The 26352-nt window shown below is 51.0% G+C and overlaps 1 protein-coding gene across 5 annotated transcripts; it reads left to right on the forward strand.

The window, feature by feature from the left end:
* The first annotated feature begins 13212 nt into the window (after positions 1–13212).
* U2AF1 (U2 small nuclear RNA auxiliary factor 1) lies at positions 13213–26106 on the forward strand. 5 transcript variants are annotated; one of them, XM_042955482.1, is made up of 8 exons: positions 13213–13340; positions 16722–16809; positions 19661–19727; positions 23959–24008; positions 24091–24189; positions 24700–24833; positions 24924–25016; positions 25820–26106. In XM_042955482.1, the coding sequence occupies exons 1-8, from the start codon at positions 13297–13299 to the stop codon at positions 25965–25967; spliced, it is 723 nt and encodes a 240-aa protein (XP_042811416.1). In that variant the 5' UTR covers positions 13213–13296; the 3' UTR covers positions 25968–26106. The 5 variants fall into 5 exon arrangements, with proteins under 5 accessions (XP_042811416.1, XP_042811414.1, XP_042811415.1 ...); XM_042955480.1 differs by lacking the exon at positions 19661–19727 and adding an exon at positions 20541–20628; XM_042955481.1 differs by lacking the exon at positions 19661–19727 and adding an exon at positions 20562–20628.
* The last annotated feature ends 246 nt before the right edge of the window (positions 26107–26352 follow it).

The raw sequence follows: 26352 nt of genomic DNA on the forward strand, positions 1-26352 counted from the left end.
TGTCTCTCAAAAATAAACATTAAAAAAAAAAAATGTTTTAATAAATAAATAAATAATTTAAAAAGATTATTCATCGTGTATCTGAAGCTCAAACTTATCTGGGCATCCGGTATTTTCTTTGGTACCCTGAGTCTAGCACTGCCCTCAGGGACACAGTTTGTGGGTAAATACAACAGTCCAGTGTGGGCATTTCCCTCCTCCTGTTCCCAAGGGCGGCCACCAAGGGCCGGGACTGCTTCTTCCTTGCTCCCCCCACGCCACTCCCTAAGGGCTGACCTGGACCACGGCTCCTTCTGCCAGAGTGTCGGTCACACCACACCGTGGTCCCCCTCCCTGACCTCATTCACTCATAAACATTTCGCGGGATCCTGTCGCCAAGCACCAGGTCTGAGTCCCGCGGGGCCAGCTGTGCTCTGACATTCAAAGCGTTCAGAGCTGGGGGAAAAGAAGCAGTAAGAGCATATACTATAGATCACAAACCTCCATCAGGGGGCCCGGGGAGGACCCCAAAAGCCAACGCACGAAGACTTCTGCAGCCAGAGTTATTTCACTAAGTGGGATTAACGTCCCGTAGGTACTATTACGACTTGCTGCAGGCTGATTTACATAGTCGTGAAGCAGTCCGTGAAATATTGCCCTAATTACAGACAGTCAATTTCCGAGGACTTCTTCCCGAGGAAAATGTTCAGCAGAGCTTCAAACACATGCCGGTTCAAGAGAAGCTAAACGCTCGTCCTCACACGCGCAGTGAGCTGTCTCTGTGCGGCTGCTCGGGAAGCAGGGGCTCGGGCAGAGGGCACCGCCGGGCTCTGTGGCTGTGGCCGTGGTCCGTGGCCGTGGTCTTAGGGCTGGGAGGATGGGCGTCTCGTCACGAGGCAGCGCCATAAGGACAGCGCATCTCTGCGCGTCTTCCGAAGTCACCGGTCTCGTAGCTAAGCCATCCCTTGAGCTCGGTGTTGGCCTGCTCGCTGACCGACGTCCCTGAAGCCAGCAGTTGGCAGGTCGTCTGCTGTTTCCACACAGTCTATAGGGACTTCCCAGGAGCCCATGGTGTCTTCACCCCCCCTTCCCTCCTCTCTCTTCCCTGTATTTAACCCACTTGGTGATTTCTCTGCCACTCAAGGAAGGCACCAAAGGTGCTTTGTGTCCACGTTCAGTGCGTCCCTTTCCCCTGCCTTACGCTTTGCCTGGTAAACCTTTGGGGTAAATACGGGATTTGCTATCACCATGTCCGCTGATGCGCATACTTCTTCTCCAGGTTCAGTGTCCAGCATCGTTTTATTTTTTTTTTTTAATTTATTTATTTATTTTGACAGAGACAGAGAGAGCGAGCAGAGGAGGGATGGGGTGGAGGGGCGGGGTGGGGAGGGAGAGAATCCCAAGCAGGTTCCACACTGTCAACACGGAGCCCGATTCGGGGCTCGAGCTCACGAACCGTGAGATCGTGACCTGAGCGAAAAACGAGAGTCGGGCACATAACTGACTGAGCCACCCAGGCGCCCCTCCGGCATCGTTATAATTTTTTTTTTAATGTTTATTTATTTTTGAGACAGAGAATGTGGGGGAGGGGCAGAGAGAGAGGGAGACACAGAATCCGAAGCAGCTCCAGGTTCTGAGCTGTGAGCACAGAGCCCGACGCGGGGCCCGAACCCACGAGCAGCGAGATCGTGACCTGAGCCGAAATCAGACACCCAACCGACTGAGCCCCGAGGCGCCCCCACTGCAGCATTGTTCTGGATCAGAGTTGTGCCAAGCAGGTGTTAGAGGAGCTCCCGTAACCATGCGAGCGCTAGGGACCCTGCAAGTGGCCGTCCCGCCACGGATCGTGTTCAGGAAGCCCCACTCTGAGAAGTGAGACAGCTCACGCTCACCCGTCCTCCTGAAGAGCATTTACACTTACCCTTCACGGAGCCTAAGACTCCTGCCACGAACCGGGGAAAAGCAAATGTCAGAAACATTACTTTCCCAAAGACATTCAGGAAGGGAATGTGTAAGAGCAGTTGCACAGAAATAATAAAATGTTAGTTCAGCTTGTCTGCGGCGAATTCATGCCGCTGACAGAAGGAAATATCCCCCCAGGCAGAAAACATTTCTGGGGTTACCGGTGTATAAGTTCGCATATTAGGACACGGGGACACGGCATATGCTGCTGACAGCCTGTGGCTTTTCCCGATCACGCCCAGCTTTATCCTGAGCCGCCCCGAAACCCTACCCTGCCCCTCCCTCAACCGTTCTGATGCCTTTCTAGAAACAGAGCCTCATCGGCACCCAAGACTTGCTCAGACTAAGGTTCTCATCCCGGACGATCGTGGCAAGCCCATCAGTGTAATTTTCAGATGCTTCCTGATGGGAGGTTTTCCCACCACAGATATTCAGAATGTTCTACTTCTCCATACTTGAAGCGCCTCAGCCAACCTTCTGAATATTCATGCTCGCCTTGAAAGGTCAGGTCTTCCTGCTGGATCCCGGCTGCCTTCGCCGCCTTTAAAGGCCCATCGGCGTATGTTGGTTTCTCCGTGGCCGGCTCCACTCCGTCTGCTTCTGGTTGGGCGTCTCCTCTCACCCCTCGTGCTGTTTTCCATTTTCCCGCGGCTCTTGGTTGTCACGGATACTGTAAAACTTCAACGGCTCTTCCTTTGAATTACTAAGTCGTATGGCATGGTGGTTCCTGGGGGCGACCTGATCGACCTGATCGGGTGGGAGCCCGGCAAGGGCCGTGGAAGGATTCACCGGAGGCAGAACAAAGGAGGGAGAAATTTATTGACTACGCCACAAGGGAGCAGCGAGCAGGACAGCAAAGCAGGGACGAGGCAGTGGTGGGCTGTAGTTATGAGGGAAGCCAGGAAGTGCGGGAATGTATGGAATTTTCCTTTTTTGGTTCCTCCCTCCAGCTGCAAGGAGCCCATTGGCCAGCTCTGGCCTCTGGCTCTTTCGAGGTGGGTCACCTGCTGGGCTGGTCACTGTGGGCCTCCTACCTTGTTTAGGCTTCCATTGCTCAAGGCTGTTGCCAAAAAGCAGCCTCCACAGTTCCTGCTATTGACAAGGACAACATTTTACGCGTCCCTCCTACAGCAAGCACTGGCTCATCTTTCACTCTCTTTAAGCCATTCCTAGTGCGATTGAACCCAAAGTCACTAAAGGGAAAACATGTTTTAGAATTTAAAACACGCACAGTGTCAGTGACCAGCAGAGTAGAGTCACTGGGAGCGCTGGGATGTTACCCGCCTCAGGTCAGGCCAGCTTTTGCACCAGGTTGAATTTGGGCATCAAACTTACAGAAGGAAAAAAACAAAAAGAAACCCACAACTTTCTGTTTTCAGAGCTTTCTGTATTTCAGAATTGCAAATAAGACTATGGTCTGTTCTAGGGGCACCTGGGTGGCTCAGTCAGTTAAGCGTACGTCTTCGGCTCAGGTCATGATCTCGTGGTTCATGGGTTCAAGCCCCGCATCGGGCTTTTGTGCTGACAGCTCAAAGCCTGGAGCCTGCTTCGGATTCTGTGTCTCCCTCTCCCTCTCTGCCCTTCCCCCCCAAAAAAAATAAACATTAAAAAAATATAAGACTATAGTCTGGTGTACCACAGAATCAAGGAAAAGGTAGAACAGGGTCTTCCCAAAGTGTCGGAGGAGAGACAGGAACATACAATCCGAGCACAGTTCAGCAGTAAAGTAGCTACTGTTCCGAAAGCACCTGCGGGTAAGTGCCAAGCTCTGCACCAGTCTCCATGGCGGGTGCTACTGGTCCCATTAATACATGGAAACCGAGTCCAGGGAAGCTCACCACCCAGTGCCATAGACTGAATGTTTACAATCCCCCACCCGGGTTGTTAAATGCTACCGCCCCCTCCCCCCCAATGTGATGGTATTTGGAGGTGAGGTCTTTGGAAGGTGATTAGATTAGGTCATGAGGGTGGAGCCTCCATGATGGGTTTGGTGCCCTTCGAAAGGGACCCCAACAGATCCCTCCGCCCTTCCCCTCGCGAGGACACAGGGAGCAGGTGGCCGGCTGCGAACCACAAGAGGGCCCTCACCAGACGTTGACCTGCCGCCATCTTGACCTTGGACTTCCAACCCTGACGCTCGTGAGAAATACATTTCTATTGTTTATAAACCACCCGGTCAGCGGGATCTTAGTTACAGCAGCCTGGCTGAGACAGAACACTGGTACCAGGACGGGGCGCTGCTGTAGCAGAAACCTACAAATGTGGAAGCAACGTTGGAACTGGGGGATGGGCAGAGGCTGGAAGAGCTTTGAGGCCCATCTGGAAAATCTTTCATCACCGTGAAGACCACTGAGGGTGATTCTGGCAACAACTCAGAGGAAGGAGAGCTGGAGAGGGTGATCCTGGGCACCATGTTGGTGGAAATGCGGGTGGTGACGGCCGGCCTGGCCACGCCTCGGGTGAAAATGAGGACCACGTTACTGGAAACTGGAGGAAAGGTGATCCGTGCTGTAAAGATTCAGAGCTGGGGGGCGCCTGGGTGGCTCGGTCGGTTAAGCCTCTGACTCCGACTCAGATCATGACCTCACGGTTCATGAGTTCAAGCCCCACATCGGGCTCTGTGGTGACAGCTCAGAGCCTGGAGCCTGCTCCGGATTCTGTGTCTCCCTCTCCTCTCTCTCTGCCCCTCCCTGCTAGTGCTCTCTCGCTCTCTCTCTCTCTCTCTCTCTCTCTCTCTCTCAAAAGTAAATACACATTAAAAAAATAATTAAAATTTTTTTTAAAAAGAGACAGAACTGAGCTGGATTATGTTCTAGTGTTTGGTGGAGGGTGGGGCTTAAGCCATAAAACTGGATATTTGGCTGAAGCTAATTTTTTAAGTTTACTTATTTAAGTTTACTTAAGTTTACTCAGAGGGCTTATTGTGAAAGAGAAGAGACAAACAACTGAAAGGCAGGATTGCTAATCGGAAAGAAAGCAGAACTTTAAGATTTGGAAACCCCCAGCCTATGTATATTGCAAAACGAGAACCCGAAGGATGCATTCTGGTGACCGTTGATAATCAGATTAGAAGCTAGTCTCCAAGACGAGGGAGAAGGACACTGAAGGCCGCCTGGGGACTATTCCCATCTCCAGCCCAGGGTGCACACCTCCAGCAGGGAGACTTTCACAGAGGCAGAACAGCCCCTGCAGGGCCAGCCATCGCTACCTCTCACCCCCCCCCCACTTCCGGTGGTGCCCAGGTGTGGCTCCTGTGCTGGGGGGCATGTCTGCCTCTACCTAGATTTCAAAGGACTGGGCCTCCGGGAAGAGCTGTCGCTCAGTAACCATGGCTCCCTCCTAAGAGCCACCTTGGGGGCAGGGCACTGGCCCCACCAGGGTGGGGCCACTCAAAGCCCGGAGGGCAGGGCTGCCCAGAGCCTTAGGGAACGAACCCCTGCTTAGCAAAGCTTGGCTCAGGACCCAGCTCCAGCAGTCCTGGGGGACAGAGGATCCAGCCAGAGGATTCTTCTCAAGCCTCAAACTCTGTTTCTTGCTTAGTTTGGAACTCCTCAGCCCTGTCACCCCTTCCTTTTTCCGGTTGCACCCCTTTGGTGTGGGAGTGCCCGTCCGGTGCCCCACCATTGCTTTCGGGACAGGCCCACAGCCGGAGAGGAATCCGCCTCAGGATAAACGCAGCTGGGGTCTCCCCCACCCCTGAGTCGGATGAGATTTAGATCAGACTTCGGAGTAGCTGCTGGAATGAGTTAACACTCGGCTGTTGGGATGGAGTGAATGTAGTTCTCATGCAAGAAGGACATGAATCTGGGGGGCCAGGAGTGGACCGCTATGGTCCGAATGTACCCCCCTGAAGTTCACATGTGGAAACCGCCCCCCAGCGGTGATGGTAGTCGGAGGCGGGGCCTCTGGGAGGTGATGAGGCCCTGACGACTAGGGACTGGGGTCCGTGCCCTGATGAAGGAGGCCCCAGGGAGCACCCTCGCCCCTTCCCCACTGTGAGGACACAGTGAGGAGATGCCGTCTGTGAACAAGGAAGTGAGCTGTGGCCAGTGTAGAGAGCAGGACGGAGGCACTCATGCCAAGCAGTGACTTTCGTCATCAGTGACACAGCAGCCAACGGTGCTGAGCTAAGACCAGGCACCACCCAGACCAGCACCGGCTGGAGACACCCCGGAACTGATCACCAGCAGGAGCAGGGGAGATCTGCAGGGGCCCAAGGCTGATGACATCCCTTTAAAAAGGGAGGGCAGACGTGACCCCTCTGTGTCTGACCACCTCAGAAAGGCAGCTGCCGCCAAAGCCTCTGTCCCGTTCATCTCCAACAGGAACAGAGACCCTCCGCTGCTTGGACATAATAAACAGTGAGCACTGAGGGCTGACCCAGAACTGACCGAGGCCTTATCTCAAACTCGCACCCACAGACTTTGCGTTCGGTTGGTGAACTTCCTACCCCTTGTCGTATCTTGTCTGTTGTGTGGCTCGTCTTGTGCTTTGCTTTGTGCGAGGTGTAAGAAGCCATATTAAATACTTAGTGGAGGGTCATTGAGTTTAGAATCCTGAATCTGCTTTATAGTTGTGTCAACTTTGCTTTCTGACCGAATCAAGCCACCGTTGGGAAAGACACACCTCATTCGTGTGTGTGCCTTCGTATCGTGCTCATGACAACCGGACACACCAAATCTGCTGGCGCCTTGTCCTCGGACTTCCAGCCTCCAGAACTGTGAGACAAACATGTCTGTCATTCATAAGCCATCCCGTCTGTATTCTTCCGCCACAGCAGCCTGAGCGGACGAGAACAACAGCATTTGTACCATTGTGGTGACCCAGGTGCACTGAGGTCTGACCAAGAGGAGCCCATACGGTTGAGAGAAGTCAAGGAATTAGAATGGATAGGAGAGTAAGAGACACAGAAAACCAAGGACCACCCATGCAGACTTATGGTGTGGACGACTAACAGTCACTAAAGGCTGGAGAAGATGAAGGTCTGGAGGTGGGCAGAGGAGAAAATGAGATCATTTGGAAACATGTTGAGCTTAAGGTGTTTGGCAGACTTCTAAGTGGAGATCTGTCTTCTCGACTATGTCTGTGTACATGCCTCAGTAACTGGCATATCAGACATGCCCCAAAATATCAGATAATGGATGAACAGATGGGTGGATGAATGGATGTTTGGATGGATGGATGGATGGTTGAATGAAGGATATTTGGATGGATGGACAGATGGATGGATGGTTGGATGGATGAGCTGATGGTTGGATGGATGGATGGGCGGAGGGTTAGATGTAAGGATATTTGGATGGGTGGATAGATGGATGGATGGGTCATGGATAGATGGGTGAATGAACGGATGGATTGTTGGATGGGTGGGTGGATGATGGATGGATGGATGGATGAGTGATGAATGGACAGATAGATATATGGTTAGATGGATAGATGATGGATGGATGGGTGGATGATTAATGGGTGGATGGATGGATGGATGGATGGATGAGTGATGGACAGATGGATGGATGGGTGGATGGACAGATGGTTGAATGGATAGATGGTTAGATGAAGGATATTTGGATGGATGGATAGATGGGTGGGTGAATGGATGGATGGGTGGGTACATGGATGGATGGATGGATGGACAGATAGGTAGATGATTGGATGGATGGGTGGGTAGATGGATGGATGGATAGATGGATGGATGGATGGATGGATGGATGGATGGATGGACAGATAGATGATTGGATAGATGGATGGATGGGTGAATGGATGGATGGATGAATGGATGGATGGATGGATGGATGGATGGATGGACAGATAGATAGATGATTGGATGGATGGATGCATGGATGAGGGGGGAATGGATGGAGGAATGATGTTGGTGGCCCAGGTTCTGGTAACCACATTAATTCCTTGTCATGGAGCCTTGTATTTCAGTTCAGACTTCACCCTTTACTTCTACCACTTCTCCCAGAGGCTCCACAGCTGACACCTTCTTTCCAGCTTCGAGCTCTTCAGAGTCATCCTCCCTGGGCCATGCCCTGCAGCTGCACCCTCTGGATAAGATAGAACCTGCTGAACTGGCATCTGTCTTGTCACTTACCTAGCCTCACCTCTGAGTCCCTGTTCTTCCTAAGAGAGGTTTCTGGTTTGCCGATCCAGCTCTTTCCCAGGTAGGGAATGTTCTGTTGCCAAATGAGCAGGTGAATTCATCCAAACACTGGTGTTCAGCATACAGTCCCCTCCCAGCCAAGACCACCCATAGTCCTGCTGCACAGCCCCTTCTGGGCCACCTCTTGTTGCCCTCTGCTGTGACAGCTGCTTTTGAGATCATCTGGTCTCCTGGCTTCCCGACTCTGACTCTCTTCCACCAGATGTCACTTCCCAGGCTCCCCGAAGGGGTCCTGCTGCTACCCCCACCCAGACACTGCTGTCCCTTGGGGCTCTGGCCCTTGACCTGCTCTCAATACTTGGGATTCTTAACCACCAGGCAACATCCAGGATTCTCAAGGGCCTAGAGTTTCTCTCTCTTTTTCAAAAAAGTTTATTTTTGAGAGAGGGAGAGCACGAGCATGAGCACAAGCGGGGGAGGGGCAGAGAGCTAGAGGAGACCGAGAATCCCAAGCAGGCTCTGTGTCGTCAGTGCAGGGCCCGATGTGGAACTCAAATCCACGAACCCCAAGACCATGACCTGAGCCAAAATCAAGAGTCAGATGCCCAACTGACTGAGCTACCCGGGAGCCCCCGGCTAGAGTTTCTCTTAACTTTGGAGGCTAGAGACCCCTTTGGGAATCTGACAAAATCATGGGTTATTTGCCCCCAGGAAAACACACATATACTAAAATTCTGTATATATGTTCCAGGGTTCCACATATATTTGTATATGTTAACTCTATGCATATGAATGAATCCCAAATTATGCCACTCTACCTGGGCCTCTCTCCTGAACTTTAGATGTGTATATACCTATACTCTCCAATATAGCAACCATTAGCCGTATGTGGGTACTTACGTTTAAACTTAATTAATTAAAATTAAATAAAATTTTGGGGCACCTGGGTGGCTCAGTCCGTTAAGCGCCGACTTCAGCTCAGGTCATGATCTCACAGTTCATGAGTTCAAGCCCCGCGTGGGGCTCTGTGCTGACAGCTCGGAGCCTGGAGCCTGCTTCCGATTCTGTGTCTCCTCTCTTTCTGCTCCTTCCCCACTCATGCTCTGTCTCTCAAAAGTAATGAAACATTTAAAAACAAATTTTTTTAATTAAATAAGATTTAAAATTCAGCACCTCAATCCTCCCAGATGCATGTCAAGTGCTCACATGTGGCCAGTGGCAGTCACAACACTGGACAGCACCAATGTCAAGCATTTCCTTCATCACAGAACATTCTGTCTCGCAGAACAGGTTACTGATGTATACAGGTGGTTGCTGATCATTTCTACCTGAACGTCTGCCCGGCCCTTCACCCTCCTGCTGGATTAGTCAGCAGCTCTATGATGATGTTAAATAACCTCAGTGACTTACAGAAACGAGTCTCTTCTTCTTTGGCTCCTTGTCGGCAGGGCAGCTGGGGCGGCTGATTCGGCTGCAGGTCTGGTTAGCCTAACTCCCTGTGCTTTTCACTCAAGCCCAGGACTGCAGGGGAGCAGACGCCTGGGACCTGCTTTTCTACAGTTGATCTTAGCCAAAAGGCGAGAAGCGATGGGGACTGCTCTTCTAGAAGGGACTTCTTTCACCTGCTCACATTCTGTGGGCCACAGCGAGGTACGGGACCAAGCCCCAAAGCAGTGGATGGGTCGTAACATGTACTGCCTGTGGGGCACCACGGGCAGGCAGGAAAGGAGGGAAAAGCTGTGATGGAATAACACAATCTCCCAGAGCCCAGAACTGCCCCCAGATCTGTTTCTCCTCAGCCATTTTGTGCCTTAATAGGCACCGACTCTCCCTTTGGCCAGTCAAGGAGCCAGCCATGAGTGTGTTGACCCACAAACCACCTGGCCAGGAACACACAGAGGCACAGGTGTTGAGACCCCGCTCAAGCAAGCAGCCGTGTGCAGCCACATGGAGCTCTGGGGTCACAGGGGGATAGGAGGAGGGGGGACCATAGTGTAGGCACAGCAGGGCCAGTGGGCTCCTCCCCAGACCAGTGCGGCGGTCTGATCTCAGAGCAGGACTCCCCAGAACTCCCAGCAGTGTGACGAATTATCCAATTTCCTCTTAAAATCCCTTTTGAACACATAAACATATGGCTTGAACAACACACATTTATTCTTTCTCAGTGCCGGAGTCAAGGTCAAGGTAAAGGCAGGGATTGTTGCTCCTGAGGCCTCTCTCCTGGGACTGTGGATGGGGTCTTCCCCTGTGTCCTCAAAAGGTCATCCCTGTGTGTGCCTCTCTGTCCCAACTTTTTTTTTTTTTTTTTTGAGAGACAGAGAGCAAGCAGGGGAGGGGCAGAGAGAGAGAGACGGAGGCTCTGAAGCAGGCTCTGTGCTGACAGCAGAGAGCCCGATCTGGGCTCAAACTCACGAACCAAGAGTTCATGACCTGAGCCGAAGTCGGATGCTTAACCAACTGAGCCACCCAGGCATCCCTGTCCCAAATTCTTCGAAGGACACCAGTCAAAATGGATCAGGGCCCACCCTAATGGCATCATTTTACCTTAATCACCTCTGTAAAGGCCCCATCACCGAATACAGTCACAGTCTGAGCGCCTGGGGGTCAAGCCTTCAATACACGAGTTTCAGAGGGACACAGCTCAGTCCATTACAGCCGCGGCCGTATCTTGCAGCCCGGGACTCTGACCACTAGACCTGCCACTCTAGCCCCAGTTCAGGCTCCTCATTTCTCACCAACACAACGGCCCCTCTAACTTCAGCTCTGGTCTTATTACCCTCAAATCCAGGCAGGATTCTAATGTCACTCCAAGAGTCTCATCCCCTAAAGAGTAAGTTAAGAAACTGCGGATGTAATTAAGGCCGCAGACCCGAAACTAGGGGAAGTATCCTGGATCATCCAGCTGGGCCCAGCCTAGTACCTGGAGCCCTTAAAAGCAGAGATTTCTCTGGCTAGAGGCAGAGGAGGAGAGATCAAAGCATGAGAGAGACTCAAACGGCTGTCCCTGAAGGGCGCCAGGAGGCAAGGAACACAGGCAGTCTCTGGAGACAGACAGCAAGCTAGGAAAGAGGAAACCCGCCCTAAGACCGCTTGGACCTGAATCCTACCAACACCCTGAATGAGCCTGCAAACCACTCTTTCCTGGAGTCTCCATATTTCAGCCTTGCCGGGGCCACCGGACTTTTGAACTACAGAACTGTGAGATAGTAAGCTGGCGGGTGAAGCCATTTACTTTGCAATGGTTTGTTGCAGCAATGATAGGAAACACCGTCATCTGTACGGCAGAGTGACCTTTCTAAAGTACAAATATGTTCATAGCTCTCCTGTTTAAAATCCTCAATGGGGGCACCTGGGTGGCTCGGTGGCTTAAGCATGTGACTTCGGCTCAGGTCATAGTCTCACCATTTGTAAACTTGAACCTTGCATCAGGCTCTCTGCTGTCAGCGAGGAGCCCGCTTCGGATCTTCTGTCTCCCTCTCTCTGCCCCTCGGGCTGTCTCTCTCTCAAAAATAAATACTTGAAAGTAATAAATAAATAAATAATCCTCAACGGACCACCTAAACAGCAGTTCTCAAATTGTACGCAAAGGAAACCCAGGGCTCCGTGCAACTGCATTTGGGGTACACAAGCATCTGATTCTCGTATCTTCACATGCACCCCACTCTCAAATGTGTTCTTATCAAATTTGAACACGCTGGAGACCCCCAAAACGTTAAGCATTTCTGCCACAGTTAACTCATTTTTGCACAGTCCCCATCTGGGAATAAAACTTGTATTACTTCATCTGTTTAATTATGTAAGCTCTAATATTGAAAAAAATAAAATAAAAATTAAAATTAAAATTAAAATTAAAAAAAATAATAAATATGTAAGCTCTGGGGCGCCCCGGGGGGCTCAGTCAGTTAACCATCCACCTTCCGCTCAGGTTCCTGGATTCAAGCCCCATATCCGGCTCTGTGCTGACAGCTGAGCCTGGAGCCTGTTTCGGATTCTGTGTGTGTCTCTCTCTCTGACCCTCCCCCATTCATGCTGTGTCTCTCTCTGTCTCAAAAATAAATAAACGTTAAAAAAAAAAAAAAAAGACCAAGTTTAAAAAATAAAATAAAATAAATAAGCGCTAAAAAAGAAAAAAATATATGAAAGCTCTGAGATTGCCAAACAGTGCATTTGCCCCAGATACAAAAAGGCGCATGCAGGAGGCTCTTTGTGGCAGGCCTGCGCTAGCAAAAGACAGAGCCTGCAAACAACCCACAAGTCCATTGTCAACAGGTTGATAGAGCGAGTCACCATCCACACAGTGGAGCTCCCAGCAGCTGCAAAAGCAGTGAGGACTATGCCCACGTGTTCCTACTGAGCGATCTCCCAGGATGGTTGGTTAGTGAAAAAAGACAAGGTGGAGAAAAGCGTGGATATGGAAGGAGGGACCACAAATATACATACGCATCTTCTTGTATTAGAAAAGAATGACCAAACAAAACTGGAAACGTCTGGCTCCGCGGGAGGGACCCAGCGTCCCTAGGTCTGAGGCCTGGCGCTCGGGGACAGCGAGGCTGGGCCCCCGTCCCCGCGTTGCCTGGTGCCGCATCCCTCCGCGGTCTCCAGGACTTCGGCGAGCTCTCGTCCCCCACCACACGGCCCTCCCACGGGCGCCCGGTCCTCTGCGCACCCGCCCCGCTCTCCCCGGGCCAGGCCCCAGCGCGGCGCCCCTCCAGCTCCATCCCCGCCGGCGAGGGCGGGAGAGGAGGGGTCTTCACCGAGGGCAAAGTGCGGGCAGGGAGCGCGCCTACACTTCCCGGGCTCAGCGGAACCCGCCCACGCGGTCAGGCACGCCCCGGCCCCGGCCCCGCGGCCTTCTCTCCGGCCGCCGCCAGCGCGCTCGGCTTCCCGGGGCCGGGGGGCCGAGGGGCCGAGCGCGAGGAGAGCGAGGGGTAGGGGCGACGGGCCTCGGACGGGGAAGGGGGCGACAGCGAAGAGCGCGGGCTCCCCGGCAAAGGGGACGCGGGGCCCACCGCGCGAGGAGCGCGGGCACCATCAGGGGGCGCCGGCGGGCGGCGCGCGGGCTCCCGGGGCCGAGGGGGCGGTGCCTCCCTCGCGCCAAGCCCCGCCCACGCGCAGGCAACGGCTCGCCCGATTGGGCAGCGCCGCCACGCCGTAGGGGCGGGGCGAGCGTCGTCGCGTCCGGGTGACGTCTCCCGCGGGCGTCGGGCAGGGTCGGCGGCGTCGGCAGCAGTGGCGGCGGCGGCGGCGGGTGGGAAATGGCGGAGTACTTGGCGTCCATCTTCGGCACCGAGAAAGACAAGTGAGTGAGAGGCGCCCGCCGGGGCTCCGGGCCGGGAAGGCCGGCGGGGCGCGCGCGGGCGCGGTGGCGGGGCGCAGGCGGCGGCTGGAGGCCCAGGCGGGGGGAGGGGCGCGGCGGCCCTTCCGGCCTCCGGAGCCGCGCGCCGCCGCCTCGTGGGCGCTGGGGCGGGCGATGGGCGCCCCGGCGGGCGGCGGGCTTCCGCTCGGGTGGCGCGGCCTCCCTCGCCTGGGGCTGCTGGGCGGCCCGCGGGCCGTCCCGTCTGTTGGCGACCCGGACCCCGCGCCCCCCGCCTCTTGGAGCCGTCTTGAGTTGTGCTGAAGTTGTCAACGTTTTAGCCTATTTCCTCTACTTCAGCCTTTAATGTGGTGTCGGGCAAGTAGCATAAAGCCCGCCCGTATTAAATCGTTAGATAACTTCGGGTCCCGAGTGTTGGGGTTGCACCCACTTAAAAAGCCTCTCGGCGTGTTTAAGCGACCGATCGGGCGGGTCGTGAGGACATTGGATTCGAAGAACTGTTACGACGAACTGGGTTATCATAAACGACAGCATAACCTGATTTTAACGTACTCGGAGATGTAATTCCAATATAAAAAACGTGGGGTCCCCCACCCCCCTTTTCACAGTTGCATGCCTTCCCTACCCAGTTGTTACGTTAAAAGCAAAAAAATTTAATTTTGATTTCGATTGCCCCCTTGGGACGTTTTCATTCCCAGTGCGTTGACTGAAGGTGAGAGTAAAGGGAAATGCCTTTCATTTAGGAGGATAATTCTTACTTTGAGAACCTAAAGATTGAGCTCTGGCTTAATCTACTTTTTGGATAAGTAGTTACCATGTTAGGATTCTTTTGGCCTGTACAGGCTTATGTTAGTATGCATTCTTAATGATAAATCCGAGTTTGGCATAGATAATGTTTTAATACCACTTTTTCAAACACTGTATTTATTTATTTTTTTTAAAGATTTTGTTTTTAAGTAATCTCTACACCCAACGTGGGGCTCAGACTCACAACCCCAAGATCCAGAGTCCAACGCTCCACTGACTCAGCCAGCCAGGCGCCCCTCAAACGCTGTTTAAATCGTTTCTGTTTTCCAGGATGAGGTCCATCTTGTAAAATGTGTTGTTTAGAAGAGGGGGTTATATTTTTTAATAGCAAAACTGTAAGACAATCATCAGTCATTGTCACTCCGGAAACATTTCTTTGAGTGTCAACCCTAAAATCTGTATCTGTCGACTTAAAGATGAATAAAATTTGGATCTTGTTGCCAAGGAACTTGAGGGGAAGGGGTTGCTTGTCATTCAAAGGGTAAAATTAACGTAAATGCTCTGAAATTTCTTAAGTGCTGTGGAAGAGGCAGGCTGCCCGAATGCTTTGGGCTCGCAGAGGAGGCACCTTGGGGAACTTTGCCTGTAAGCACGATCCCAAATGAATGGGCCAGCTTCGCTGGAAACAGCCTTCTCCGAGTGTAGGCCAGGAAAACGCATCGTTAGTTTCATTCTCAAGCTTAGAAATGTGGGCCATGACTTCTGTTCCATGAAGTTTTTATTCCTTATTCTTGTATAAAGCTGTATTGGGTGGGGTTTCCATTGTACTCTACAAAACTTTTAGTTTAGAGGTTTATTCCAATAGGTTTTTATATTCCTGCTATAAATAGCCACATTTCAGCCTTTGAGAGCTGCATCATAAAAGGTGTGCATGGCTTTAATTCAGCAAACTTGATTATTTGATCTAGGTTACTCATAGGCTCATTTCAGGCAGACTTGTGAGGTTTTAGTTTCCAGGAGACCATATCAACTCCTAAAAAATGAAGACGATGATTCCTGCTAACTTTTTTTTTTTTCCTCAAGCTAGAAGTGAAATGTAGGTGTGTGCCAATTAAAAAACTTTAGCTAGTTGTACATTTGAAGTTTTGGACGTTTTCTAAATCCAAACAAAGGTTAGTCTTCTAATATCTTCTCTGTGATAGTAAATCACACTTTTTGTCTTCTGTCTTGTTATTTCAGTAGTTTAAGTAGATCACTGAAAGTTTATCACTAGGAAAGTTTTGACTGATTAGTACTAAACTCTAATTGAGTGGTATGAAACGAAAGCCATCTCTGAAGGTACGAGAACAAAGATTATTTTCGTTATATAGAAGAGTTGGGTATTGTTTGGGCAGGGTTTTACCCATTCTGAGGCATTCTTGAAACGAGCTCTTCATTTGGGTGACTTTCTGAAGATGGAAGTCATATATTCAAGTCAGATCATATAAAGTGAGGCCTGTAAGATAAATTTGCAAATATGTGTAGTGATCATTTTCCTCCCCCGATAAATTCAGAGTTTACCATTTGTATTGCTACCTGAACTGCCAGTGGCCAATCGATCTTTGCGAACTATCAAATTTTGTTGAAGCCCTTTGATTCTAACTCTGGATTGGCTGTCTGAACTTGCTAAAAAAAACTGAATCTGCAGGGTAACCCTCCCACCTCTGCAGCTCTAAATCTGAATGGGGCCCATCAAGTAAGATTTCATACTTCATCACAAATCTAAGCCACCTGACATTGCTGTCACGATGGCTGGATTGCTAATTTGATTTGATCTGGATCAAACTGGATCATCCAACTATTTGAACAGTAGTTAAGGGAGGACTTTGCGATAGGGACAGAAGGTGGCCTTATGTGGGAACACACCGCTGAGTTCCCCAAGAGCTTATTTTCGGTGCATTGAAACCAGGAGACTGCCTTACTTCAGACCTGTGTTTGGAAATTTCGTGGTGGTCTGGTGTCGTGGACAAAAGAGCATGGTCTTTGTTTTCTGTTTTGCTTAGATAACGATTGTGCTTAAGGAGCACTGTGTAGGAAGCACGCACGCACGGTATCTGACTCTTGGAACAATGCCAGCTTGGCATTTTCCTCATTTTACAGGTGGCTCCTGGGACCAGGAGAGGTGGGGTAACTTTCCCAAGCCCAGGTAGCTAGTGGCAGAGTCAGATCTTAAGTCTCACTGTGCTATATTGGTGTCCTCAGGAGAGAATTTCATCGCGGAACACTAAGAAACAGATATGTTTTAAGTTAAATTTAGTTTTAAACTAGATACTCCATTTAAGAAAAAACAGGAGAGCAGAGAACATAATGGGAAGTGGAGTGGATTTGGATGAGGGGGACCTGGGTGGAACTGAAGCCCTCTTCCTTGAAAGAGGGGCATGCTTGTCAGGCGGCAGGTTGAAGCTTAGTAGTCCTGAAGTACTACCAGGAAGGGGAGGTACCTGCTACCAAAGAAAACCACACGGCTGTGTTCTCGTGATGCGGAAGAAAAGTAGTTTGGTAGCGTATGTCGCGGTGTTGATGTAGTTCCATTTGTCTGATCTGCCCAGCAAAATAATCCGCTTTTGTTTTCCCTTACAGAGTCAACTGTTCATTTTATTTCAAAATTGGAGCATGTCGTCATGGAGACAGATGCTCTCGGTTGCACAATAAACCGACCTTTAGCCAGGTTTGTTTGTTTCTTCTTTCTTTTTTCCGTTTTCATATAAATTATCAGAATTTTAATACTTTACAGAGGCAGTTAATAATCTCCGTGTATCACCTAGAGTTTTTTTTCTCCAGTAGTTTCATTCTCTGTGTTCATAACTGAGTGTGTTCTTTTGTTTCAATGAGAGTGAGGCAGGGGAACCACCCCCAGGGGGAGGTCTACGAGCACAGGTCCCTCCTCTTACCGTTAGAGAAGCTTTGTACAAAGAAGTGAGTGATGTTTGCTGCCTCACCCCCTCTCTGCCCCTCTAATAGACACGGGTCCAGAGGGGGCGGCCATGCCAGCTTGGAGTCAGCTTGTTTCCCGGCACCAGGAGATGCAAAGTGGGTTTTCTGCTCTTTGCTCCCTCCAGGCAGCGGAGATGGCCAGAGCCACCTACAGGATGCAGTGGCACAGTTCTCAGCAGGCCCGTCTTGCCACATATGCTCAGGGTTCTCCAGGAGTCCTGAGCGTGCCCCCTCTGTTAGACCCCTGGCCCCAGGGTTAGCCATGACACTGTGTCATAGACACATTAAAAATGAAACTTACGTTAGAAGATGGGTGTTTACCTTCAGCTATTTGTAGCCAGTCTGTTCGGTTAGTTAAGGGGCACCTGTTACCTTGGGCTTAGGTCCACCATGAGTTCAGATCAGTCAGAAATTATGATTTTTGGAGTTGTTTTGTTTTCACTGAGGAACAGGAAAGGGTTTGCACCCTACAAGTGATCACTGATGAATTAAAGGGAGAAAGCACCTGTTGTAGGAACAGAAAACTTCCACCGTGTTTATCTGAACATGTGGAATTTGAAAAACTGTAGTCTTTCCGGACCGAGGGCTTTTGAGGTCCTTCGAACTGACCACAAAGTCTGAGTAAGCATCCTCTAAGTATTTAGGAAAATCAGCCAATTGCTGTAAGAGTCGTTAGTATTTTCTAATTTAAGCCTGTAGAAAACCCCATAATTTAATGTGTTTTTAGAAGGGAGGTGATGGCTTCCTCTCACCCATTATTCCACTGATACAGCGTGGTCAGTTTAACAAGAATCTGTCTTAATAACTTACAAACATGTCTCTTTTTCAAATTTCAGAATATTGGAGAACTTGCTTTAAATATTCTGTTTAGTGCAGTTTGGGGCGGGGGGGGTTGGTTGGTTTGTTTGGGTTTTTTTGTTTTGCTTTTTGACCAGCAGGCAGAAGTTTATTAGATCAGAAAAGAAGAATAGTAGGAAAACTGTCTTTACAGAGAAGGGGACACTCGAAAGTGAAGGCCCCCTACTGCATTTAGATGAACTAAATCTCCTCAACTAAGCCAGTGGTCATAGATTGGGCAATAACCAAACGTCTTAAGTGTCCACTGAGTTTTTTTATTTTAGAGGGTTCCTTATAGATGTACCAAGTGTGGGGCTGAGAGACGTTACCCCGCTACAGAGTTTTCTCTAAGTTATCCAGGGACACTTGGCTCATTTTCTTTCTGAAGCATTGATGACCTCAGAATGTTAACATGAAGTGAATTTGAGCACCGTACATCAGAAAGAGGCAACGATTCCATTAACATTCAGTGGGGTCGGTCGTGTGTATTAACTTGAGCATCTTGTTTCGATTTGCTTGGTTGGTTGGTCGGTCTTAGGTGATCCTGACCTCCCCTGATTTTAATGGAACTGCATTGCCCCCTTTGAGTTCTCTTTCACTAAACAGCCACTGCCAGCCAGATGACCTGAGTGAGACCGAAAATGAATTTCTTGTTGAGTATTTGGGCTCAGTATAGCTTTCTGTCAGAGTTGGAAACTGAGTCGGGACAGCTTTGGGAACTATCCAAGGCCAAGACCTGCTGGCTTGGGGAAGATACCAGGCCCTGAGAGGAGGGTCTGCGTGTGTTCGTATGTGTGGTCTGGCTATCGGATGTTTCTCCCATATGGGTTCCCCCCAGCAGGCCCTTTGGAAGCACCCACACAGCTGCTTCCTTTCAGCGTAGCTAGACATGAACTGGCGGGTTTGTAAAACCACTCACAAAACTGCTTTGGACCTATGTTGTTTTGAGACTGAACATTTAGTTTTCTAAATCCTGCAGTGTATTGGTTCAGCTTGTAAAGCTCAGTGTGGGTTTCTTTTTAAGCTTCTTGCAGTGATGTGGACGTTAAGATTCATGTAATATATTAGCCTACTAACTTAAACATGGTTTGTTTTTTCAGACAACTTGATTTTAAGAAGAACGGTACAATGTAAGGTTTCAAGTCTGCCTGATCCAGTTTAAAGCACAAGGGCTAAAAGGATTTTTTTCCCTTAAAGGAAGGATCGGAAAAGAACAAACGTTTAAGCTATTGTATTATGTAAACAGAGGTCCCACCGAGCAAACCTAAACGTGTGCTAGGTGACCGTGACAGTCAGGAAACCCCTGTGGTGCGCCTGTTTCCCGGGAGACCAGACAGCTTGATGGACTGCATACAGTTGACTTACGCGTTTGGTTTAAAAACGATAATAACTTTGTGTGGGGAATGTGATCCTGTGAATTTTTCCACACCTCGGTGTCTGCCAGCTTAAAGTATGAGAAGATGTTCACGTTCTGTTACGTGTTTTGCATCCCAGCACTTTAATAACGTGGGGCTACTGGAAATAACCAGTATCGTTCCTTGTTGGTCGCTGGCTGACGTGACCCACGTCACCGCTCAAACTCTGTTTCCATAATATGATGGTTTGGGTGTGCTCTTCCGAGGACAGGCGTCTGGCTTGTGGGAAGCAAACAAGGTTGAGCCATTTGCAAACAGGTTGTCTCTTTGCAATTGTCTGATACATGCACAGCAGCCAGTAGAATTCCCCTTTTTATTTTTTTTTCCCCGCAGACCATCTTGATTCAAAACATCTATCGTAATCCCCAAAACAGTGCACAGACGGCTGACGGCTCACACTGTAAGTCCCACAGTTGGAGAAATTTTTTTAAAACAATGGTGTTAAAGAGCCCACTCTTAATTGAGACAAATAATGTTGGCTTCTGAGCTGCTGACATAGGGCTGTTGCAAACAGGACAAGGTGATGGAGGTCCTTGGCGCCCACGGCAAGAACCTGGTACTTAGCCACGTTCAGGAGGCTGGCCTAGGCGAGGCCGCTGGGGAGGCCTCCTCCCTCGGTTGACGTTTGTTAACGAGAGGGAGGGGGTCTGCCCATGTGACGTTTGCAAGTTAACCAGCCAATCACTGGTCTTTACAGTGACTGAACCCCCGGCATTTATTAAGTTCTTTCTGTAAAATTAAAAGGCTTAGGCGTATTTAGGAATCAATAAGGTAAGTTGCCCAATAAGTGTGGGTTTTATTTCACCATGACGATTTTTCCTCTAGGAAGTGGAGATCTCATGATATGTAATTATTGTATTTCTCTACCGCTGTGGCTTTTGTCGTCGGCTCACGCACGCGCTTCCTCAGTTCGTTACGTTCTTCTGGAACGTCTGAGCCCCCTTTGGCAGAAACCTGCCAGGTTGCCTGCACTCTTGGCTGGAACTTTGGGACGGAGAATCTTCGCGTTCCGCGAGCAGAAATACAATATCAGCATATCACGGGATCTCTGTCACGTCGCAGTGTTAGGGTGCTCCGAGACAGCCACCAGCTAAGAACGCGTCTCTGCTTCGAAAGGAAATAACTTGCTCTTTTTGCAGCACTGAGTCTTGACCGAAGCGATCGCCACAGGAAACCGGTGAAGTGTTTAAATTTAATTTTCCATAATATAAAGTTGTTGCGTTTTGTATTTCAGACCATTGCCCTCTTGAACATTTACCGTAACCCTCAAAACTCTTCCCAGTCTGCTGACGGTTTGCGCTGTAAGTTCATACAAGTTCCTTCCCTGGTTCCCTGGGCTTGCGTGTCAGAGCTCAGTGTCCACTCCACCTGGTCTGCCGCTGTAGGGTCAAGGACGGCCTTTCGCTAGACGTGTCGAGAGCTTTTGTCCCCCCACCCCCCCGGCCCCACGGATACCTCTGAGACGTGAACTCCTGCCCGCTGCCTCGCAAGAGAAGCAGTGACCGGAAAGGACGCCCTCCCGGCACCATAGCTGGGGGCTGCTGCTCTCCCTTTACCTAGACCGTCGTCCTCGGGGGGACACACTCGCAGTTAAGCGTGCAGTTATGTCCTTCCCCTCTCGAGAGCAGCAGCATCAGAGTTTCTCTCGCCTAAAAGAACCCAGATTGTTTGGAAATTACTTTTCAGGTTTCATTTCTTACTAGACTTCTTAAACTCTCATTCGGGAGATCATGCTTTAGTGGAGAGCATGGTTCGGAGAGTATTTCCCGAGTGGGGTCCCTCCGAGTCGCACGGACTCCGGAGTCCGCCCCAGCCCCAGCCCCAGCCCCAGCCCCAGCCCCAGCCCCAGCCCCAGCCCCAGCCCCAGCCCCATGCCAACTCAGTCGTTAATCAGATACTGTACGTAGCTGTCTCCAACCTCAGGAGTTAGTGTACCACATTTGGAAGATGAAAGGTGTGCTTGGTGGGGAAATAGGTCTGAACGGGGCATTTTGTAGACATTACGATTTCTTCCTGTACTGGGAAACATTAAAGTTAACTTCACGAACGTTGTATTTACTGAGGGGTAGTCTTTCAAGAACACGATACATAGCAGTACCCCTGGGAATTTCAGAAAGCTAAAGCGTATATTTTCTGGCCATTGGGCTGTGGAATCAATTCAGTCATCCGTAGATAAATTGAAACATATCCTAGACTCCTGTTAAAATCAAGGGGTCCGACCCCGACGCCTTGCCATTCGTTCACCAGGTGGTTTTAGAGCTACAGGTCAGTAGGGGGCGCTGTGTACATGTAACCCCTGCATAGCCACAGGCCTCAGGCAAATCCCCCTCGGGCCGGCCCCAGATGGGGAGGCCTCGCCTCTGCGCGCCTGTGGGTGCACAGTGCACGCGCCCGGGGAGGGGGCTCGTGAGGCTCTCCTGCCCACACGCTGTGCTTCCCGGTGCCATGCTGACCCGGTAGCAGATCGTGTGTTTCCCTGAATCTGCCGGTGGCGGGATTTGCTTGGTAGCCCTTGTTTCAAAATACTTGGTTTTGCTTTGTTTTTTAAAGAACTCAGATGAGCAGGCGGAGGGAAATGCTTATATACGGACTTACTAGTTTTTGTAAGAACCCTGCCCTGGGGTAAAAGGGATGGGAAGCTGAAGGTTGAGTAACAGCAGTTAATCACTCTTTGCCCTGACTCCGTACTTGGGCACTGCGGGTGGGGGAGAGGGGGGCGGGGGGCTTCGCTGACAAAACAGTGTCATAGTATTCTTCGTGTCTTTATCTGCGATCCACAGTACTCTTGTTTTGCGTATGCTACCCAAGGTTTAGCTGCACCAGATATTCCCGTCATGGGGCCCACATTCTACAAATGAAGTGAAATTCTGATTCTTCGATTTAGGAAGAAAATCAGTTTAAGCTGATGAACCTGCCGCAGAGCCTCCGAGTAAATTTCATCCAGCCAGGTTCATCCGGGTCCTAGATTCACAACCCTTGTTAGCATACCCTTCCATCTGTAGAAGTACAGATCCCAGTTTAGGAGTGCTTCCGTAAGAAAACTGGTATTTGGGGGCCACGTTAGTTAAAATATATTGAGTCGTGGGGATGACTCTTCAGGTGACCAATTTCTTAATTGGTCATCTCTGTTCTTCTAGTCATTTGGTTGACTGAAAAATTTGAAGCAGAGTATAGAAGATAAAGTATGCCCATTATCAAGCATTGTCCAGTCGGACTTCCCAGGAGTTATTAAAATAAATGCTGTTCTATAGTAAGAGACTAACAGTAATTTAACCAGCACTGAGTCTCAACACTGCTGGCACTTAACAGCGTGCAAATACCTTTTCTCATTTTTTTCCAACGTGGAGAGGGGAATGTAAACATTAAAATCTGCCCTTTGGAATGGCCTTCTCTTCTCCTGACTAGTTGTTCTGTTGTTTACAACCTGATTTCAACTCAGGGAAGGACGTTAAGTTCACGATAGCCACCTAGAGGAGTAGTTGTCGCCCGGTGCATTTGCTCACTTTGGGCTTCTAAAGCAAGCTGGGTTCCTGAAATTCAAAAATAACTAAAAGGCAGGATTCGCCCCTCCCCCGTGAATGAGAAAAATTGAAGCCATTCTCAGAATCAAAAGACTCAAGTGCTTGTCCTTACAGATCAGGTTTTCCTGGGCCCTAGGAGACTGCTCCAAGGCGTAGCCTGGGCCCCCTGGCCTTCAGTGGGTGTGGCAGGTGAGGCCGCCAGTCCAAGGAGTGTGGCCTTGGAAGGTGACGACCGAAGGTTAAACTGGCCCAGCTTTGAAGCCACCCGCCTCTGTAGGCTGCCCCCATCTAGCTGTGTGCAACATTGGTTTAACTGACATGCCCGCTTTGTGATTTCTCAGATTTAGGGCAAGAGAATTCTAGAATCTGAACGGTAAAATTTTGTAGAGAGAATGATCTGGGGGATAGAATGTAAATTCGAAAAATCTACCCACACAATGGACATGATTTCGCTTAGTGCATGTGAATTATGAAGAATAAACTTGAAAATAGTCCTGGAATATAAAACAAGAATGCTTTCTTCAACAAAGCATTGTAACCATCCCTCTATCCAGAGGCATTCGAGGTACTGTGATCGAACTTGGTAATTATCCTACTGAGTATTTATGGTCATTTGGGTTTTAATCGCATCAGAAAGAATTCGGTAATAGTGTGTGGCTGATACTCTGTAGAAGAAATTAGTCAGGAACATTAGCCCTTAATCACTTAATCCTGATTTCTACTGTTACTTTAACGTAACGAAGAGGAAGAACATACCAGTGTGATTCCTTGGCCGCTATTTTAAACCGTAAAAGGAAGAAGACTTTCATTTAGAAGTATGTTGAGAGTAAACGATTTCCTTACATTTTCTGAAAGTGTGGCCCTTTGATGCTGATTAAAACTTGTCATTTTCATAGCCAGAATGGAGATGGTCATAAGGGGGCACTTAAAGACCTCAGCACACTTTAAGATTGTAACCACTGGCTGTCACGCCGCACCTCCGTGCTCCGGGAGAGTGCAGCCGTCGCGGCTCCTCTAGATAACTAACGTGTCACGGTGGCAGTTGGGGTGAACGCAGAGCCCTGCGGGCGGGGGCCCCGCTCTAACCAGCAAGGTGTCTGTCGTCCGCAGGCGCGGTGAGTGACGTGGAGATGCAGGAGCACTACGATGAGTTTTTTGAGGTGAGCGACTGGCACTTGGGGGGGGGGGGGCGCGTCTCCCGTGGGTCGGGACCCTCAAGCCGCCGTCCTCCTCTCCCCGCAGGAGGTTTTTACAGAAATGGAGGAGAAGTACGGCGAGGTGGAGGAGATGAACGTCTGTGACAACCTGGGAGACCACCTCGTCGGGAACGTGTACGTCAAGGTAGGAAGGGCGTGCCCCGTGGGCGTGCTCCCTCCCGACTGGCAGGAGGAGGAGGCTGGGGCCTTGGGATCTTAGCGGGAACTGGAACTGGAGTGCGCCGGCCACCCTTCAGGGTTGGGATCTTCGGAGGCTGCTGCTGACGGGCTGTCTAGACGCGGGAGAAGTCAGTCGATTTATACCTGTGGTTCTCTCCACCCCCCCCCCCCCCCCCCCCCGCCTTTTTTTTTTTTTTTTTTTTTTTTTAAACTTCCCGGTCTAAGCGAATCCTTGCGAATCCTTGCGTTTGCTCTTGTTAACCAACTGAGTTTGAAAACCAAGGCAGCGTTGGTACGATCTCGGATCATCGCGAAATTCAGTGATCCAGTTGCAAGTAAAGGACGATCTGTGTTTGACGTGATCTAAAACGTCCTTCCCCCTCATTTGAGCCACGTGAACGCGCATCCGTGGCTCGGTAGCCGGAGACCTTCCCGTCGGGTGGGGGCGGCAAGCCCTTTCCATCTGTCTTTCCAGTTCCGCCGCGAAGAAGACGCGGAGAAGGCCGTGATCGACTTGAACAACCGTTGGTTTAACGGGCAGCCGATCCACGCCGAGCTGTCCCCGGTGACCGACTTCAGAGAGGCGTGCTGCCGCCAGTACGAGATGGGGTAGGTGACGGGGGGGCCCGCGGGGGCCGGGACGGCGGGGGCGTGGGGTGGGGGGCGGCCCGCGGCATGGCGGCCTCGTCTCCCCCGCAGGGAGTGCACGCGGGGCGGCTTCTGCAACTTCATGCACCTGAAGCCCATCTCCAGAGAGCTGCGGCGGGAGCTGTACGGGCGCCGGCGCAAGAAGTGAGTACTGCGGCGGGCTGGCTGCCGCTGGCGGCGCCGTCGGTTCTCGCGAAGCGTTTCCCGAGGAGAGCTCGGCCCGGGTGTGAAGGTCACCGTTGAGGACGTAGTGTGTGTCTTAAGGTCTGAGGACGTGCCCTTAAAAGGATGTCCCGCCCTCACAGTCCCGAATGAGGGAACGGGTGAGTGGGGAACCCTCGAAATTGGGTTCGTGTGCGCAGCGTCTTTTGCCCGCAGGTGGAGTGACTTCCTTTACGTACTGCGGCTGTCCGTGGGTTTGGGCAGGTTTCTTTGGTTGGCTTGCGGCCACGGGCAGAAGGGGGAGCACAGTCCTGCCCGCTCCCGGTGTTTTGAGTGCAGACCGTGCTGTCCCGGCACAGATAGAAACCCAAGGCGTCGGGAGACCGTCCCTTTCCCTGCTCGGATGGAGTTCTGACCCGGGGGGTTCTCACCCGTCCCCTGGTAAACACGTGCCCGGAGGTGGAGACGTTAGTGATTCCGTCTCATTGTCGACAAGAAGCATCGGGCACAGGAGGAGGGCGGTGCGTGTCCGGGCCGCCGCGGCAGGAGACCGTCCCCAAGCCCCTGAGCCGGCGCTCTGGAAGCACGGGACACGGAGGACGTTGTGCCCGTTTCCCTGACACGGGGCGTGTCTACACGGGGCGTGCGGTGTGGCGGGCGCGACGGTCCTCCTTGATTGTGCCATCCGTTCCGCGGGGTCCGCCCAGAAGCGTCCGCCCGCGTGGGGGCTTTGTTGTGTGCTTTGCTTTGGATGCCACAGCTTTGTTTCTTTTCCTTGGTTGCAGGCATAGATCGAGGTCCCGGTCTCGGGAGCGTCGCTCTCGGTCTAGAGACCGCGGTCGCGGCGGCGGCGGTGGCGGCGGCGGCGGCGGTGGGGGACGGGAGCGTGACAGGAGGCGGTCGAGAGACCGTGAAAGATCGGGGCGATTCTGAGCCACGCCGTTTTTACCGTATGTCTGCTAGGCAGTGTTGTAGTTGATTGACCAAACCAGTTCATAACGGGAATTTTTTTTAAAAAACAACAAAAAAACACAAAGATGGGTTTCTGAATAAAATTTGTAGTGATACAGTACTCGGTGTAGTCATTTCTCGCGGGCCGCCTCAGTCTCCTCCTTTGCAGCACTCGCCGTCCGTCCTGGGGGGGGAGGGTCTTGGGTAATAGACAGAACCACAGTGTTAAACTCATAGGGTGTGAGATGAAGCGCCCCGTCCGTTAAAGGAAAGAAAATTCACGCGAGCAACCGTCGTGCCCGTTCCCAGTGCCCGACGTGCGAGCGAGTAACGTGGCGTTTCTCCGCCGAGGCTGCCGGAGACCCTG

Source organism: Panthera leo, chromosome C2, assembly GCF_018350215.1.
Source record: "Panthera leo isolate Ple1 chromosome C2, P.leo_Ple1_pat1.1, whole genome shotgun sequence".
In the NCBI taxonomy this organism is placed as follows: Eukaryota; Metazoa; Chordata; class Mammalia; order Carnivora; family Felidae; genus Panthera; species Panthera leo.

Excerpts from the sequence above, each read along its gene's own strand:
- U2AF1 (XM_042955480.1), top strand. The coding sequence starts at position 13,297 with ATGGCGGAGTACTTGGCGTCCATCTTCGGCACCGAGAAAGACAA. Across the intron at positions 16,810-20,540 it reads ATAAACCGACCTTTAGCCAG|TTGTTGCGTTTTGTATTTCA; the intron begins GTTTGTTTGTTT and ends CATAATATAAAG. Across the intron at positions 24,190-24,699 it reads TCGGGAACGTGTACGTCAAG|TTCCGCCGCGAAGAAGACGC; the intron begins GTAGGAAGGGCG and ends CTGTCTTTCCAG.